The sequence below is a fragment of the Pangasianodon hypophthalmus genome, chromosome 1, assembly GCF_027358585.1.
Source record: "Pangasianodon hypophthalmus isolate fPanHyp1 chromosome 1, fPanHyp1.pri, whole genome shotgun sequence".
Taxonomy (NCBI): domain Eukaryota; kingdom Metazoa; phylum Chordata; class Actinopteri; order Siluriformes; family Pangasiidae; genus Pangasianodon; species Pangasianodon hypophthalmus.
In genome coordinates, this window is record NC_069710.1 from 9,042,388 (window position 1) to 9,057,877 (window position 15,490).

A 15,490-nucleotide genomic window follows, 5' to 3' on the forward strand; every position below is an offset into this window, starting at 1 on the left:
TTAAAGAAGCTTGGTGCCAGATTCCACAGCACACCTTCAGAGGTCACACACGTACACGCACACACACAAGCAGTTCCTGATATACTCAGTGCAGCCCATCTGGCACCAACAACCATACCACAGTTAAAGTCACTGAGATCACAATTTTTCTGTCTGATGTCTGATGTGAATATTAACTGAAGCTCTTGACCTGTACTTGCATGGTTTTTTGCACTGCACTGCTGACACATGATTGGCTGATTAGATAACTGCATGAATGTGCAGGCATACAGGTGTTCCTAATAAAGTGAGTTATGAGAATATATATACACTATATACACTATATACATTTACCCCATACAGCCCAATATTTTGATATTTGATATTTCGGTGTTCGATATTATCAGTCTATAATCAGCAAAGAGGATGACATTAAACACCACCACATAACATTGTAGATATTGAAGACATCTTCAGAAAGGTAGAGTCGACAGACTAGAAAATCTCATTGGAGTTAATGGTGACATTTGCATACAATATGTTTCAGCAAAACCAGATGACTTACACATTCCTCATCTTTATTAAGCTGCTGTTTAAGACATTAGATAGATACTAGATGCTGAATAACTTCCTCCTACTTAATTCTGACAAGACAAAAGTACTCTACGAGGACCACAGACAGCTAGAAGTAAGCTTGCTGATTATGTAGTAACTCTGGATGGCCTTTTAGTTGCATCATGTGCAGCAGTGAAAGACCTTGGTGTGATTAATGATCTCTAGTTTGAAACTAACAGAAGATCTTATTGCATATCTTTTTTCCATGTCAGAAACATTACATAAACAAGCCCCAGTTAGTCCAAAATGCAGAAGCCAGGATTCTTACTAGAACCAGAAAATTTGACCACACTACCCATATTTCATTCACATTACACTCCCTTCCAGTAATATATTTCACTGATAACAGAATAACACTAAAGACCTATAAAGCACTTCATGGTCTCACCCTACAGTAATGTACATGGGCAAATTTTGGTTTACGATTGTGATCCACCACACAAGCTTCAATTAAAAGGTGTAGATTCCTTTTCAGTAACTAGCATAATGAAGACTACATCAGGGGGCAGAGATTTTTCCTACAAAGCCAAACAGCAATGAAACAGCCTTCCAGGTTGTGTTTGGGAACCACCCCCAACTGCCCCCACCCCCCACAAATTTACATTTGGAATTCTGTACAGTTGCTATGTGACAGTGTCTTTTGTTAAAAAGCACTATACAAATAAAATTAACTTGAACCAACAGAAGCACAAGCATTGCATAAGGTTAAAAGTATTTAAACAGTGACAACATTTTTGTAATTTTCCTCTGTGCACCACCAAAATGGATTTGAAATGAAGCAACCTAGATGGGATTGAAGTGTAGACTTTTAGCTTTAATTCAAGGGGTTAAACAAAAATATTGCATTAACCGTTTAGGAATTGCAGCCATTTTTTTTTTTTTTTACATAGTCCCTCCATTTTCGCAGGCTCAAAAGTAATTGGACAGTTGACTGATAAGCATTTTTCATGGCCAGATGTAGCCTGTTTCCTCATCATTTCATAACAATTTAAGGACATAAAATGTCTGGAGTTGATTCTAAGTGTTGAGTACATCCATTCAAAGTGTACATTCTTAAAAAGATGGAATGCACTAACAAGCTCAGCAATAACAAAAGGTTTGGAAGGCCACAGAAGACAACTAAAGTGGATGACCACCAGATTATTTCCTTGGTGAAGAAAAACCCTTCACAACATCTAGCCAAGTCAAGAACATTCTAGCGTATCATTGTCAAAGTCTACAATCACGAGACGCCTTCATGAATGTAAATACAGACAATTTACCTCAAAATGCAAACCACTGGTAACACTCAAGAACAGAAAGGCCAGATTAGAATTTGCTTAACAAAAAACAAACAAAAAAAACAAAAAAAACCAAAACAAAAAAAAAACAAAAAAAAAAAAAAACAGAAACACCTTCTAAAAAAAGGCCTCACCAGTTCTTAAGCAAGATTAACTTGAACCAGAATGATGGAAAGAGATGAATATGGAGAAGGAAAGAAAGGGCTCATGATTCAAGGCATACCACATCATCGGTCAAACATGGTGGCGGCAATGTTATGACATGGGCATGTATGGCTGCCAATGGAACTTGGTCACTGGTATTTATTGATGATGTGACTGCTAATAGAAGTAGCAAGATGAATTCTTAAGTGTATAAAGCTATACTTTCTGCTCAGGTTCAGTCAAATGCTGCAAAACTGATAGGACAGGTCTTCATACTACAGACGGATAATGACCCAAAACATACTGCGAAAGCAACCCAAAGAAATGGAATGTTCTTAAATGGCTGAGTCAGTCACCTGACCTCAACCCAATTGAGCATGCGTTTCACTTACTGAAGACCAAACTGAAGGCAGAAAGACCCATAAACAAGCAGCAACTGAAGGCGGCTGCAGTAAAGGCCTGGCAAATTGTCCATGGGTTCCAGACCTCAGGCAGTCATTGACTGCAAAGGATTTGCATCCAAGTATTAAACATAAACTTAATATTTATGATTGTTTATCCAATTACGTTTGAGCCTGTGAAAATGAAGGGACTATGTAAAAAATGGCTGTAATTCCAATATTTTTGTTAAACCACTTGAATTAGAGCTGAAAGTCTACATTTCAATCACATCTTTATTGCTTCATTTCAAATCCACTGTGGTGGTGTACAGAGGCAAAATTACAAAAATTGCGTCACTGTCCAAATACTTATGGGCTTGAATGTATTTCATATTTCACTATTATGGTACAGAATCATAATATTGGAGAATAAAAGATTACATCCATAACACACACACTGCATACCTGACATCACTCAGCTCATAGTACATGTTTCTCATGTCATCTTTGACATAGATGGCTGTGCTGGGTGACTCAAGCATTTTCATGCTGAGCTGCTGTGGGAAGGCGCTGACGAACAAAGCTTGCACCGTGTCTACAGTTGTGATCTCATTGGGCATCTGGATTTGCTTTGTGTCATCACCATACTGCAGGTACAGAACACCTGAAAGAGAGTGAGCAAGAGAGAGAGAGAGAGAGAGAGAGAGATTCAGAATCAATTTCCCCAAAATTTAATTTTTAAAGCTTTTAAGGGCACAGTACTTCTCATTATATTTCTGCTTCAACAGAAGTGTAAGTAGAAGACAGCTCTTAATCATTGCAATGTCCCTAAATTCACAAATAATTCGAACAAACATCCGAAATTGAGCTTCCACTCATTTTGATCCAATCTGTTTGTGAGAAAGAGATGGCTTTGTGCTATTTGCTTAAATGAGGGTGAATATTTTAAGAGGCAGCACATACATCTGTAGCCAACAATTCAAATGATCTGAGTACTTGAAAACCACTGCCCATAAATGTATAAAACATGGGTCTATACAATCTCCACTAGAATGGACAGATAAAATGTAATTTATCTGGAGGCCAACTCCAAATAATCCAGCAGTGTTTGTGAGACTTGCTCCTTCTGCAGACCACCACTATGTTTTCCTCCTCCAGTTAAGTGAGCTAGCTATATACTATATATGTTCGTCCCACACAGACAGCTGGCTTTTCTGAGTTTGTCAAAAACATTTTGCCTGACAACAGATGTTCTGTCTCTTCATGTAGCAAACGGTGCAAAGCAGTGCAATGTAAGGCAAGTTAACTACTTTTTTACTCAATTTTAATTGATTTACTTCTAAGGTAATAGCATCGGCCTGTTCTCACACACACACAGACACACACACAGGGATGGAATCAAATAGCTAACACTTATCAATAATCTCAAATCTTACCTGGAATTACATGACACCAAACGTTGTTTTGCGTTCTGCCTTGTTGGCTGAACATAAAAATGTAATTAAAAAATACAAAATTCTCTTCTTCTTCCCAAATGTATAGGTGGCATCTATGCTTTTAGTGTGAGCATTCTTGATTGGCCAATATTATTCTTCCAATAATGTGTTTCTTCAATTACTTACTCAATAAATAATTAAAAATATATATTTGGCACATCCAATTTTAACCACATTTATGTTTTTGAGGTTTTTTTTTGAATTTGTAGATTTTTAAGCTTCTGCTGCATCTAAGATGCTGTGCAGCAGGCATATTATGTTTACAGTAAAGACACAGAGTAATCCCAATGACAATGGGCCTCATCAAGCTGAAAATTTCCATATTTATTTGTAAATCCTGTAATTTCAGAAAAACCTTTGTATCCTAATCGTAAGAAGTCTAAGTATTGTATGAACTACATTTTTATATATGGAATGTACTGTGAATTATAAATGCTTATTTTTATTATGTTTACAGCATTTAGCAGAGGCTCTTAGCTGATGGAAGAATTGGCCCACATCATCCTCTTCTGCCTTTCTGCCATTTCTTTCTTTCAGTATTCATTTTGTTTATTTCCAGTCCTCTGTGTGCTTTATCTTTCATGGAGTTTTGTGGGCATCACAAAATGCAAATGAGCTGTGTTGGGCTTTGCACTTTACACGTGATCAACATACGTGTACGAGTATGAAGAAAATCAGCGTTTCTGAAACTTTTGTGAATCCCGTGAAAAATGTTTGGTTCGGTTTGGCTTGGCTTGCAAACATTTATACATAACTTTACTAAGAGACTGATAAATGAGGCCCACTGTTTGGATCACAAGACAGCCTTAGAGTCTTACATCGAGCTGATCCGAGACTAAGGACAGAAAGAAAAGAAAACATATATAAGGGGATAATAAAATGTGTGCATTGAAGAAACAAACTTATTTATTCTTTCTTTGTTTTTTTATTTATTTATATTATTTATTATATATTTACATTTCACCATGGTATTAAATCATTACAAGGCACCAAAGAGTATGAGTGTTTCAGCGTTATGCAATGCCACTGTATGTGCGGCTTGTTCCCCAGAGTTTTCCAGGTTTTTTTTGTTGACTATACACTATACAGCCAATAGTTTGTGGACACCTGACCATCACACCATTATGTGCTTTTTGAACATCCCATTCCAAATTCCAGACAGATTTATTTCAGACTTAAGTCACTATATTAGAATTCTAGTAAGTCAGCTTACTAGTAAAGTTTACATACACCAAGTTGACTGTCTCATTAAACAGTCTGGAAGACTCCAGAAATTGATGTAATGACTTTTAGAAGCTACAGATAGGGCAAATGTCAAAATTAGGAGTCAATGGGAGCTGTGGCTGTAAAAGGGCCTACCTTTAGAGAGACAGTGCCTTTTTGCCCTTGATAACATGGGAAAATACAAACAACTCAGCCAAGATCTCAGAAAAAATTGTGGACCTCCACAAGTCCAAACAACTGATCACAAAGACAAAGTATTTCGAGGCATCAGGCACCAAATATATACATCTAACATTGCCATAGCCTGAAAGGCCGTTGCAGAAGGAAGAAGCCCCTACTCTAAGTCCGGCATAAAAGAGCCAGAAAGAAGTTTGCCAGTGATCACCATTCTTTTGAAGGAGTGTTCTTTGGTCAGATGAAACAAAAATTTAACTGTTTGGCCATAATTATCAGTGCCATGTATGGAGGAAAAAGGGTGAGGCTTTTAATTCAAAGAATTAAAACCATCCCAACGGTAAAGCATGGGAGTGGCAGCATCCATATCTGTTATCCGACATTATGAAAATTAGCTAGCTAATATCAAAAGTCTTCACTGTACCTGCATTCCCCACCATTTTCAAAATGCAAACCAATAATCAAAAGCCAAATATAACAGATATACAATTAAGCAAATCAACTATAATATGTATTCATAGTTTTTGAATAATTTGGGGGGCCCCTTATAAGTGGAGCGCTGCATATCAAAATTTGTGCACATGAAGAGAAAAAAACACCACAAACATTATTTTTACAAACTCTCGGTCAAGACCATATTTGGCGAAACCAATGCCAGAGACCGAGACAAGTCCAAGTACAGCCGTCACCAAGCCCGAGACAAGTCCAAGTCAATGCAGAAAGTGCCTTAAGACTAGACTCGAGTCCAAGTCTGGACTTGAGTCCTCCAGCCACAAAACCAGAGAACAAAAAAGAGAAAATAAACTCTGGATGTGATACAAAAAATGATTTAAACTAATTGGGGGGGAATAAAAAAAAATGCTAATTTTGAAAGTCTCAGAATCATGAGCAGTACACTATTATGCCAGATATGAAACATCAACTTAATTCTGAATTGGATTAGCAGACACAGATTTCAGAGATGAATCCATTCAGCAAGACTGTAGGCTGCAGCCCGAGTGTGTTCGTGCTTGCCTCTATAAACGAGAAACAAATGTTCAACACAGCCAAATGAAAAATCAGAAGATTAACTTCAGATCCTATCACAGACGCATCTAAAATACAGTTTTAAATAATTAAAACAGAAAGATGCTGTGAAAAATGCCCTACAGCTCAGAAACTGAACAAACCTTTTCCATAGAGCAGCTAAACAATACTACAATAGATAATATTATTTAAAATGTGGAAAATCCAAGAGTGTCTACAGTTTCTGCACTCTTAACAGTTTTTTCTTTGTAAAGCAAGCACAATGCTTTAAAACTGTATTTCAAAAAGTTAAACACTTCTGAACATTTCTGCCTCCAAACATCTTACTATAGACGATAATTAGAGCAAACAAAATTCAGCTGAAGTTTTTTAATAATCTAAAGCATATTAAAGTTAAAAGAGTCATACAGCTAAACAATGGCAGCATCTCCATAAAAGACGCATACATCCAAACTTCAACTTCAGTGAACAGAGTGAAAAGCACACTTACTGTCTTGCAGTGCAGAAAAAACACATCTTCTATCTGTTTAAAGCTCTGTAATTCCACAATGTCTGTTTCACCACAATATTCTTTCACAGGCTTTATTTAGAGAAGAAATCTCTCCCCCTACTTCCTTCTTCCCCTCCCCTTCTCTCCCTCTCTGTCTCTTTCCAGCTGTTGTTCATTTAAACCAACGAATCAGAGCTTTCGGGCCAAGTGGAGGCTTCTCTTTCAAAGTGTGTGTGTGTGTGGAGAAAGGAAAAGGTAGGTAGGTGTGTTTTGAGCACTGATGATAAAAACCTGAAAGAGTGTGAAAAGTTTGCGTGTTTGAGCACCAGCACATTAGTGAGGAAATACGTGTGTTTGTGTGTGCCTATCCACAAACTAGCTCTAACCCGTAATATGTGCCTGTGTGTGCATAAGTAGAGCCTTTGCTCTTACTGGCTGGATGGAAAATAACAAAATTGCATTCACCCTTATGACTTGCATCAAAACACACACACACAAGAAATCATTTTGAAGGAGACAGAGAAAAGTGAACATTTGCTGCATAAATAATGTACACATACACATTATGTATACTTTCAACTTTCATGTAACCCTCTGTAATTCAAAGACTGTATTTAAGCTGCAATTTGATTTGAATGTCCTGCACTTTCTACAAATATGTGCCTCTATAATTTTCCAGTACCTGACTGCAGTGACTGTGTTTCAAATCAAACTATTAATGCCATATCACACAATTTGACTGACTCTGTGTATGTATGTATGTATGTATGTATGTATGTATGTACCTAGTGAGCGGTCCTTGGTCTGGTTAGCAGAGCGCACCACAGGTAGGCTGGCCCGGGAGCGGGAGCCACGGGTGAAGGCAGTGGGCACTTCACACTCCGACATGACCTCTAAAGAGTCCAGAGACACCAGTGTCCTGAGATCTGGTGGCAATACTAGACTTGAACACGCCACACCTGCCCTGGCACGCCGGTTCTGAAAGCAACAATGGAGAAAGACACATATAGAAATAATACAGTTTAATATAAATAATAAATGTTCTATTAGAAGCAGTGTGACAGACATCGCTTCAGCAATCCAGTTCACCACAGCAAATTTATCTTTCATCACAAATGTCATACACTAATTTAATTCCAAAACTATTTGATGTGAAAATGCACAGGACTCACAATAAACACACACAATGGAATACAGGTCATTCTGTGTCAAATCAACCAAATTTTCAGAATTTCACAGTCTAAAATGTTTGATTTTGTTAATTTATATTTTTGAAGAAAGACAAACATAAATAGTGATGAAAACTAAAATATTAATTGCCATAGATCAATATTTACCGAGTAATCCATTCTTTTGTAGAAGGAAGTCTAATTTTTTTCCAGAGATTTGGAGCCAAATTACAGGATGGGGAAAATGACTTTAGAAAGATCATTATTTTACTTTAACACAAAGAGAGCAAGGTCTATTAGTAAAATCTGTTGACATTTTATATATATATATATATATATGCCATTGGTGACTTATATACCAATGGTGACTGTTCAAAACGGGAAAAAGCACTTTTTGTGTTCTTTTACCATAGTTGGCGTGCCTGTAACCCAAGAAGCATTAAAAATATCTTAATATCCTTTTAGATTTCAGTTCTTAACAAACTTTTCTTTTAGTATTCTTTTAGTATTTTTTTGGCTCTGTATGGTTCAGTCCAGAGATATGGGGATCTCAACGAGGCTCCATTAGTAAATTGTTAAAGTGTACATATTTTCAGTGGTCAAAAACCAAATGTACGTCACTTTGTATACAGCTGATACTTTTGGTCTTTTCAAGAGAAATGTCTGAAGAACAAATAATGTTGAAATTAGAACAGTATCTTGTTTCCGTCCATCAATTGCATACCAATTTCTAACAATATCCAAGTGCCAAAAATACACTGATATGGTCAACTTGAGGCACATTAAATTGCTCTCAATAGTGCAATAATAACATTCTATATTTGAATCAGTTTCAGGGAAATTTGGAACAAGGGATTTTGTTCATTTTAACTGCTTCTGCTGTATCATAGCTGCTGTATCATAGCTACATGTTTGAAGCAAGTGCATGCCTCTTAGGGCAGTTTGGTAGCTCTCCCCATACAGGTGTATTCAATAAACCAAGATTTGCCTCACCTGGATCGTTTAGTTATTAGAATTTCCTCTTGTTATAAAATGTGAAGCATTGTAAGACATGCTAGATCAAGTAGTATCCACTGCTAAGGGGTATATTTAACAGAATCAATGATCAAACTTTGAAACATCTTCACAACACCTCACCATGGACAACTGTAGCATTGGAATACATCTGGGTAAAGACAATGAGTACCACAGAGTTTTACCAGAAAATGTGGACTTACTAAACTTTTTGATCTTCCTGAAAATGATTGTGAGCCACCAATTGTTCCAGTGGGCTGAAAATCATATTAAAGGGATCACATGTTCCCAGGGAGCAAGCAGAGAAAAAGATAGAAGCTCAAGAACTTCATTTTGCCATAGCGAAGAAGATTCCACTGTTTCACACCTGATGCAAAAGGTCAACTTCAAATTTCTACTGACACCAATGGCACTTTAGTCCAGGTTCCTGAAGATCTGCCCAACATGAAGCAGTATATGCCTTGACAATACATTGCTGCAATGCATGATGAGAAGTGGTATATTGGCAGCATTGTAGAGTGTGATGATGAGAGACAGGATGTTCTTGTGTCCTTCATGGCCCAAGTGAGAACTTCCACATCATTCATGTGGCCAGGATGTGCTGATGAGTGCTATGTACCAGTGAGCCACATTCTATGTCATCTTTCTGTGCCTTTAACCACCATTGCTAGACCGTATCACTTTGAGGAAGAAGACATTCAAAGGATAAATGATGCCTTCCAGAGCTTTGTAGATGTATATTTCTGAAATCCAAAAGTGAAATAAAGGTATTACAACAGCTAAATAACCATGATTTCCTTATTCTTAATAACGGTGTATTTTTGGACTCACAAAAATAAAGATATTGACATTATTGCTTTTTATGTGAATAAATAAAAGGTACATTTCTAGTTTCAGCATTATTTGTTCTTCAATTCCTCAGACATTCCTCTTTAAATACAATAATTATCACCTTTATACACAGTGACCCACATTTGGTTTTCGACCATTGAAAATGGGTAAAATTAAAAAATTTGCACATGGTGCCACTTTGAGATCCCCATATCTCTAGTATTGAACCATATAGGGCCTTATAAAAGAAGACCAAAAGAAAAGTTTGTTAAGAACCAGAAATTAAAAGGATATTAAGATATCTTTAGTACTTCTTGTATGCATGCCAACTTTGGGGGAAAGAAAAGAAAGGGGGGGAAAAAAAAAAAAAAAAAAAGAGTGCTTTGTCCAATTTTTGGACTCACACCATTGGCATATAATGCAACAAGGATTGCTAAAGTCAACAGATGTTAGTAACAGACCTACCTATCTCTGTGTAAAAATAAAATAATGATGCTGCAACCTTTCTAAGGATATTTTTTATTATCTGTGGTTTTGCTTCAAAATCACAGGTGAAAATTGCCATTTTGAGCCCCCATCCCTTACAGAGTAGTGGATTATTCAGTAAATATTCATCCATGGCATTTAACATTTTGGCTTTCATCTTCATTTACGTATTCCTCTCACCAGAAAAAATAATTACCAAATTTTTTAGTTGGGGACCTCTAGTTGAGTTGATACAGTATGACCCATACATATGTATCATGAGACCATTTACAGTAGCATAAATGTCAATTAGTCATCAACAGACAGGCAAAACCCAACCATCCATTCTTCAGGCATCATAATCAGTGCAACATCCAAACACACAGCAGAGCAAAAGGTCTGAGTGCACAACCAACAAAGTAATCATTATTTCAACTAAAGATGAATTGATTTTTAGTTGAAATAATGATGTCTGAGTGCACAACCTACAACAGTCATCATTTCAACTAAAAATCAGTTCATCTTTATCTTATTTCGGCATTTACTAGATTAATCATGTGGCCTGTAAATGGCATACAATATCATCTTAAATTGTATTAAAGCTGATTTCAAGAAGACACCTAGATTTTAGCCCAATAATCAGGTTATTCAACACTAGTATATTGCTCATTTGATATCTTTCATTTTTACACATTGGCATGTGTGCAACAGAAACAGTTAGAAGAAAAAGAATGCCTCTGTCTTTAGATCAAACTAAAGACAGCTCCAACAAAAAATTCTGCAACCATAAAAACTCCCAAATAAATATTTACAATTAAAGCAACTAGAGAGCAACTGGTGAGCTTAATTTAATTTTGTTCATCAGATTAAAAATATATTGTGCAAGATAGTGTATCATTTCATTTTCTATCAGTGCATCTCTACTATTTGCCTGATACTACTTGAAGTAGTGATGCTAACATCTCACCACTAGAACATGAGGCTAAACTAGAAGAAATCTGATTACTGAGTCATATAGGCTTATTAAATAAATTATTTTATAACGTTTACTAAAATAAAAACTGTTTTTGGTGATCAACTCAGATTTTCAGACCCTGAAACAGGCAATCCACACACCCGTGGCAAACAAAGAATTGGTTTCTTTCATATCATGGGTTGGGATGGATACACACACCCACACATGCCCACAAAGGTTAACTGGGGTGCATGTGCTTCACTGCCCTAGCAATTACTGACTCTGGGTTGATGGAGTGACTCAATTTTTAGCAGATATCTCTGAATGTTAAGTTCACACTGCAGCGAAGATAACATCCCCTGCAAATACTACAGATACAGACAGACAAAGAGAGTGAAAGAAGGAGTGTGAGGGCAAATGGTTTATTGAAAAAACAAACATAAGACAGAATGAACAAACCATTTAATAATTCTAATTCTCTAATGAGCACCAGCATAATTTGACAACAGGAGATATACAAGCAAATTCTTAAACAAACTCACCCACTCAGCAGTGTTCAGTGTATCCGTTAAAAATGTTTCCTAATTTTACCAGTTGTCAATAGGAGTGTGTTCATAGAGTCAATGCACATATGAGCCCAGCCACATCAGCTATCTCTCTCATACACTTCACAAAGATGTTGCCCAAAATATTTGGCTAGTTTCAGGTCTTCCGTGTGGCTTTCGAGACATAATTGGGCAGGAACTTTTACTGAAACCTGACTAATAATATCAGCCCTTTGGCAAACACCTGCTGTATCAAACACAGTTGACAAAAGGTATGTATAAAACTGCTCAAAAGGAATTGGTAGTTGAGAGTCTAGCAACTCCTTTTGAGCAGTTTTATACATACGATAGATAGTAACTTATAGCATAAAGGACAAATTTGTTGGTACCCTTACAGTTCTTTGAAACAATGATTCAGTGCTCTTGAAAAGTGATTAAACCAAAAGCAATAGTCTCATATATACCTGCCTGCCCATAGTGTGTGATAGATTAAACCAATAAAATTGTGAAGAGAAATGACTTATTGTTTATTTTACCAAGATAATCTAATCTAATCTAATATTTATATTTTTACCAAGATAATATAATCTAACAGCCTGGACAGATTTCTTGGTACCCCTAAAAAAGATTAGAAATCATTACATTCTAATCATGTTTCAAACTAATTGTTTAAACTTAATTAGTGTCACAGGTGTCTTCAATCTTTGTAACAGCCAAACAGCCTATTTAAAGAGAGAAAACGTGCCACTGTGTAGGTTGGTATCATTGTGTGCACCATGCTGAACATGGACCAGAGAAAGCAAAGGAGAGTGTTGTCTAAGGAGCTCAGAAAGAAAATTGTAGACAGCTATCTTAAAGGTAAAGGCTATAAGACCATCTCCAAGCAGTTTGATGTTCCTGTGACTACAGTTGCAAATATTATTAAAAAAGTATAAGGTCCATGGGATTGTAGCCAAACTCCCAGGATGTGGCCGCAAGAAGAAATAAAACCCCAGGTTGATCAGAAGGATTGTGCAGATGGTAGACAAAGAACCAAGGAAATTAGAATTTGCCAAAAACGTACAAAAAAGCCTATACAATTTATGAACTTCCTATGGACAGATGACACAAAGAACAACTTAGTGAGTTCTAATGAGGTCAAAGTAAATATAAAGAATAATTTATAAATATATTTACAAATCACAATCTCATGAATATTTAAAATGCAGAAAAATCTGTTCCAAATTAGACTGTAATAAAGAAGTGCATGTATAAATTACATGTTCAATTCAACTTTATTGTATAATACATACATTGATCAGCCATAACATTAAAACCACCTGCCTAATATTGTGTAGGTCCCCTTTATGCCACCAAAACAGATCTAACCCATCAAGTCATGGACTCTTTAAGACCTCTGAAGGTGTGCTGTGGTATCTGGCACCAAGATGTTAGCAGCAGATCCTTTAAGTCCTGTAAGTTTCAAGGTGGGGCCTTCATGGATCAGAATTGTTTGTTGAGCACAAGTCAAGGCCAAGTCAACACCTTGAACTCTTTGTCATGTTCCTCAAACCATTCCTGAACTATTTTTGCAGTGTAGCAAGGTGCATTATCCTGTCGAAAGAGGCCAATGCTATTAGGGAATACCATTGCCATGAAGGGGGGTACATGGTCTACAACAACATCTAAGTAGGTGGTACTGACACCTGACCATCACACCCATATGTGGGCCTTCCCCAATCTGTTCCATAAAGTTGGACGCACATAATGGAATAGGATGTCGTTGCATGATGTAGAATTACAATTTTCATTCACTGGAACTAAGGGGCCCAACATGTTCCAGCATGACAATGCCCCTGTGCACAAAGCGAGGTCCATGTTGACAGGATTTGCCAAGGTTGGAGTAGAAGAACTTGAGTGTCCTGCACAGAGCCCTGACCTCAACCCCACTGAACACCTCTGGGATGAATTCGAATGCTGACTGCACCCCAGACCTCCTCACGTGACATCAATGCCTGACTGCACAAATGTTTTTGTGGCTGAATGGGCAAATCCCCACAGCCACACTCCAAAATCTAGTGGAAAGGCTTCCCAGAAGAGTGGAGGTTATTGTAACAGCAAAGGAGGGGGTTGTACTAAATCTGGAATGGGATGTTCAAAGTGTGATGGTGAGGTGTTTACAAACTTTTGGGCATATTGTGTATCTTCTTGTTGGGATGTAAACACTAATACATACATGAGATAGTAGGACCAGACCTCTACGTTTTCACCATTAGTTGTCTCTCATCTATTGTCAGAGTACAATACAATATTCAATTCAATTCAATTTTATTTGTATAGCGCTTTTAACAATGGACATTGTCACAAAGCAGCTTTACAGAAATAAATGGATTCACAAAAAATATATCGTAAATATGTGAATTTATCCCTCTGAATTTATGAGCAAGCCAGAGGCAATGATGGCAAGGAAAAACTCCCCAAGATGATATGAGGAAGAAACCTTGAGAGGAACCAGGCTCAAAAGGGAACCCATCCTCATCTGGGTGCAACGGACAGTGCAATTATAAATAAATCCCTTCTATTATTGGATCGACAATCTATTATGGATGTTTTCCTCCTAAAATAGTATGCAGGCATATGTACACAAAATAGCATGACTGCATATTTAATTCAGAGCAGCTAAAACTACAGTAGCTATCACTGTGCTACTAGCAGCCACATTTGAATTTAAGGGAAGAATCTAAACAGCAAGAATCTAAAAAGCAGCAACAAACATGCCAAATTGCACTAGTTATCAGCTGTATACAACCTAGAAATTACATTTCCAGTTTTAATGCTTCAATACATGTTCAAAATAATAAATCTGAAAATCATCAAGGGCCTTAAAATCATCAATAAGACCTTGCTGCCAGCAAACCATAAGCTCTAGTGCCTACAGTTTGGATTGCTACCTCGGTGTTGTGGCCACAGACTGTTTACAAAGTCTCCATCATTCAGACTGATGGAGAGGACGATCAGTTCCTTCATTAAGAAATGGGTGGGTTCTGGATCACAATGACCAACACACGTACACGATCTGCAATGCCCCTGTAGAATTGCTGTAGGCTGTACAATTCAGGCATATTCGTCAACTTTGGAGCTCTATTTCATAGGTCATAGACTTTGTTTATTCAATCAAATTTTGAGAATTTATAAAAAAAAATACATACATTATATATATATATATATATATATATATATATATATATATATATATATATATATATATATATATATATATATGCTGAACCTGTAGTACATTTTGTTTACAATATTTAACCTCTACTTGTAGCAATTTTAAAATATATTTACAGTTTTATACAGACAAAAATGCACATTATTTTGCATTGTTTATGATTCAGAAAGAAAAAAGGAATCGTTTTAGTCATAATTTTCTCCATTAAAATTTTGTCCAAAATTTTCAATATCGAATAGTGAACTCAGTGTTACACCCTTTAAGACATATGTTTGTTTTTACATGCAAAAACATGTATAATACCCCCTCCCTGAAACCCCTGAACCCGACTTGCATCAGTTACAAGCGGATCTATAGAGGGACCTTCCATCGAGGTTTTGTAACAGTGGAGCAGCACTACCCTGTCAAATACCTGCTGAAACTTGATTGGCTGTTTTTTTTTTTTTTTTTTTTTTTTTTTTTTAAGTAATCAGGTCATCATCAAAAACC

The 15,490-nt window shown here is 36.7% G+C and overlaps 1 protein-coding gene across 18 annotated transcripts in view; it reads right to left on the bottom strand.

Moving 5' to 3' along the window:
* The window catches only part of si:ch211-285f17.1 (sickle tail protein homolog), a 122,264-nt gene that overhangs the window by 75,929 nt on the left and 30,845 nt on the right, over positions 1-15,490 (bottom strand). For 15 of the 18 annotated variants that reach the window (XM_053236218.1, XM_034307475.2, XM_034307480.2 and 12 more), the window contains 3 exons: positions 11,524-11,610; positions 7,594-7,786; positions 2,864-3,062 (listed from right to left, as the gene is read on the bottom strand). In XM_053236218.1, coding sequence (XP_053092193.1) covers positions 2,864-3,062; positions 7,594-7,786; positions 11,524-11,610 — 479 coding nt within the window. Of the gene's footprint in view, positions 1-2,863; positions 3,063-6,808; positions 6,961-7,593; positions 7,787-11,523; positions 11,611-15,490 lie in introns of those variants that run through there. The other 3 variants (XM_026914178.3, XM_026914188.3, XM_026914189.3) reach the window with 2 other exon arrangements.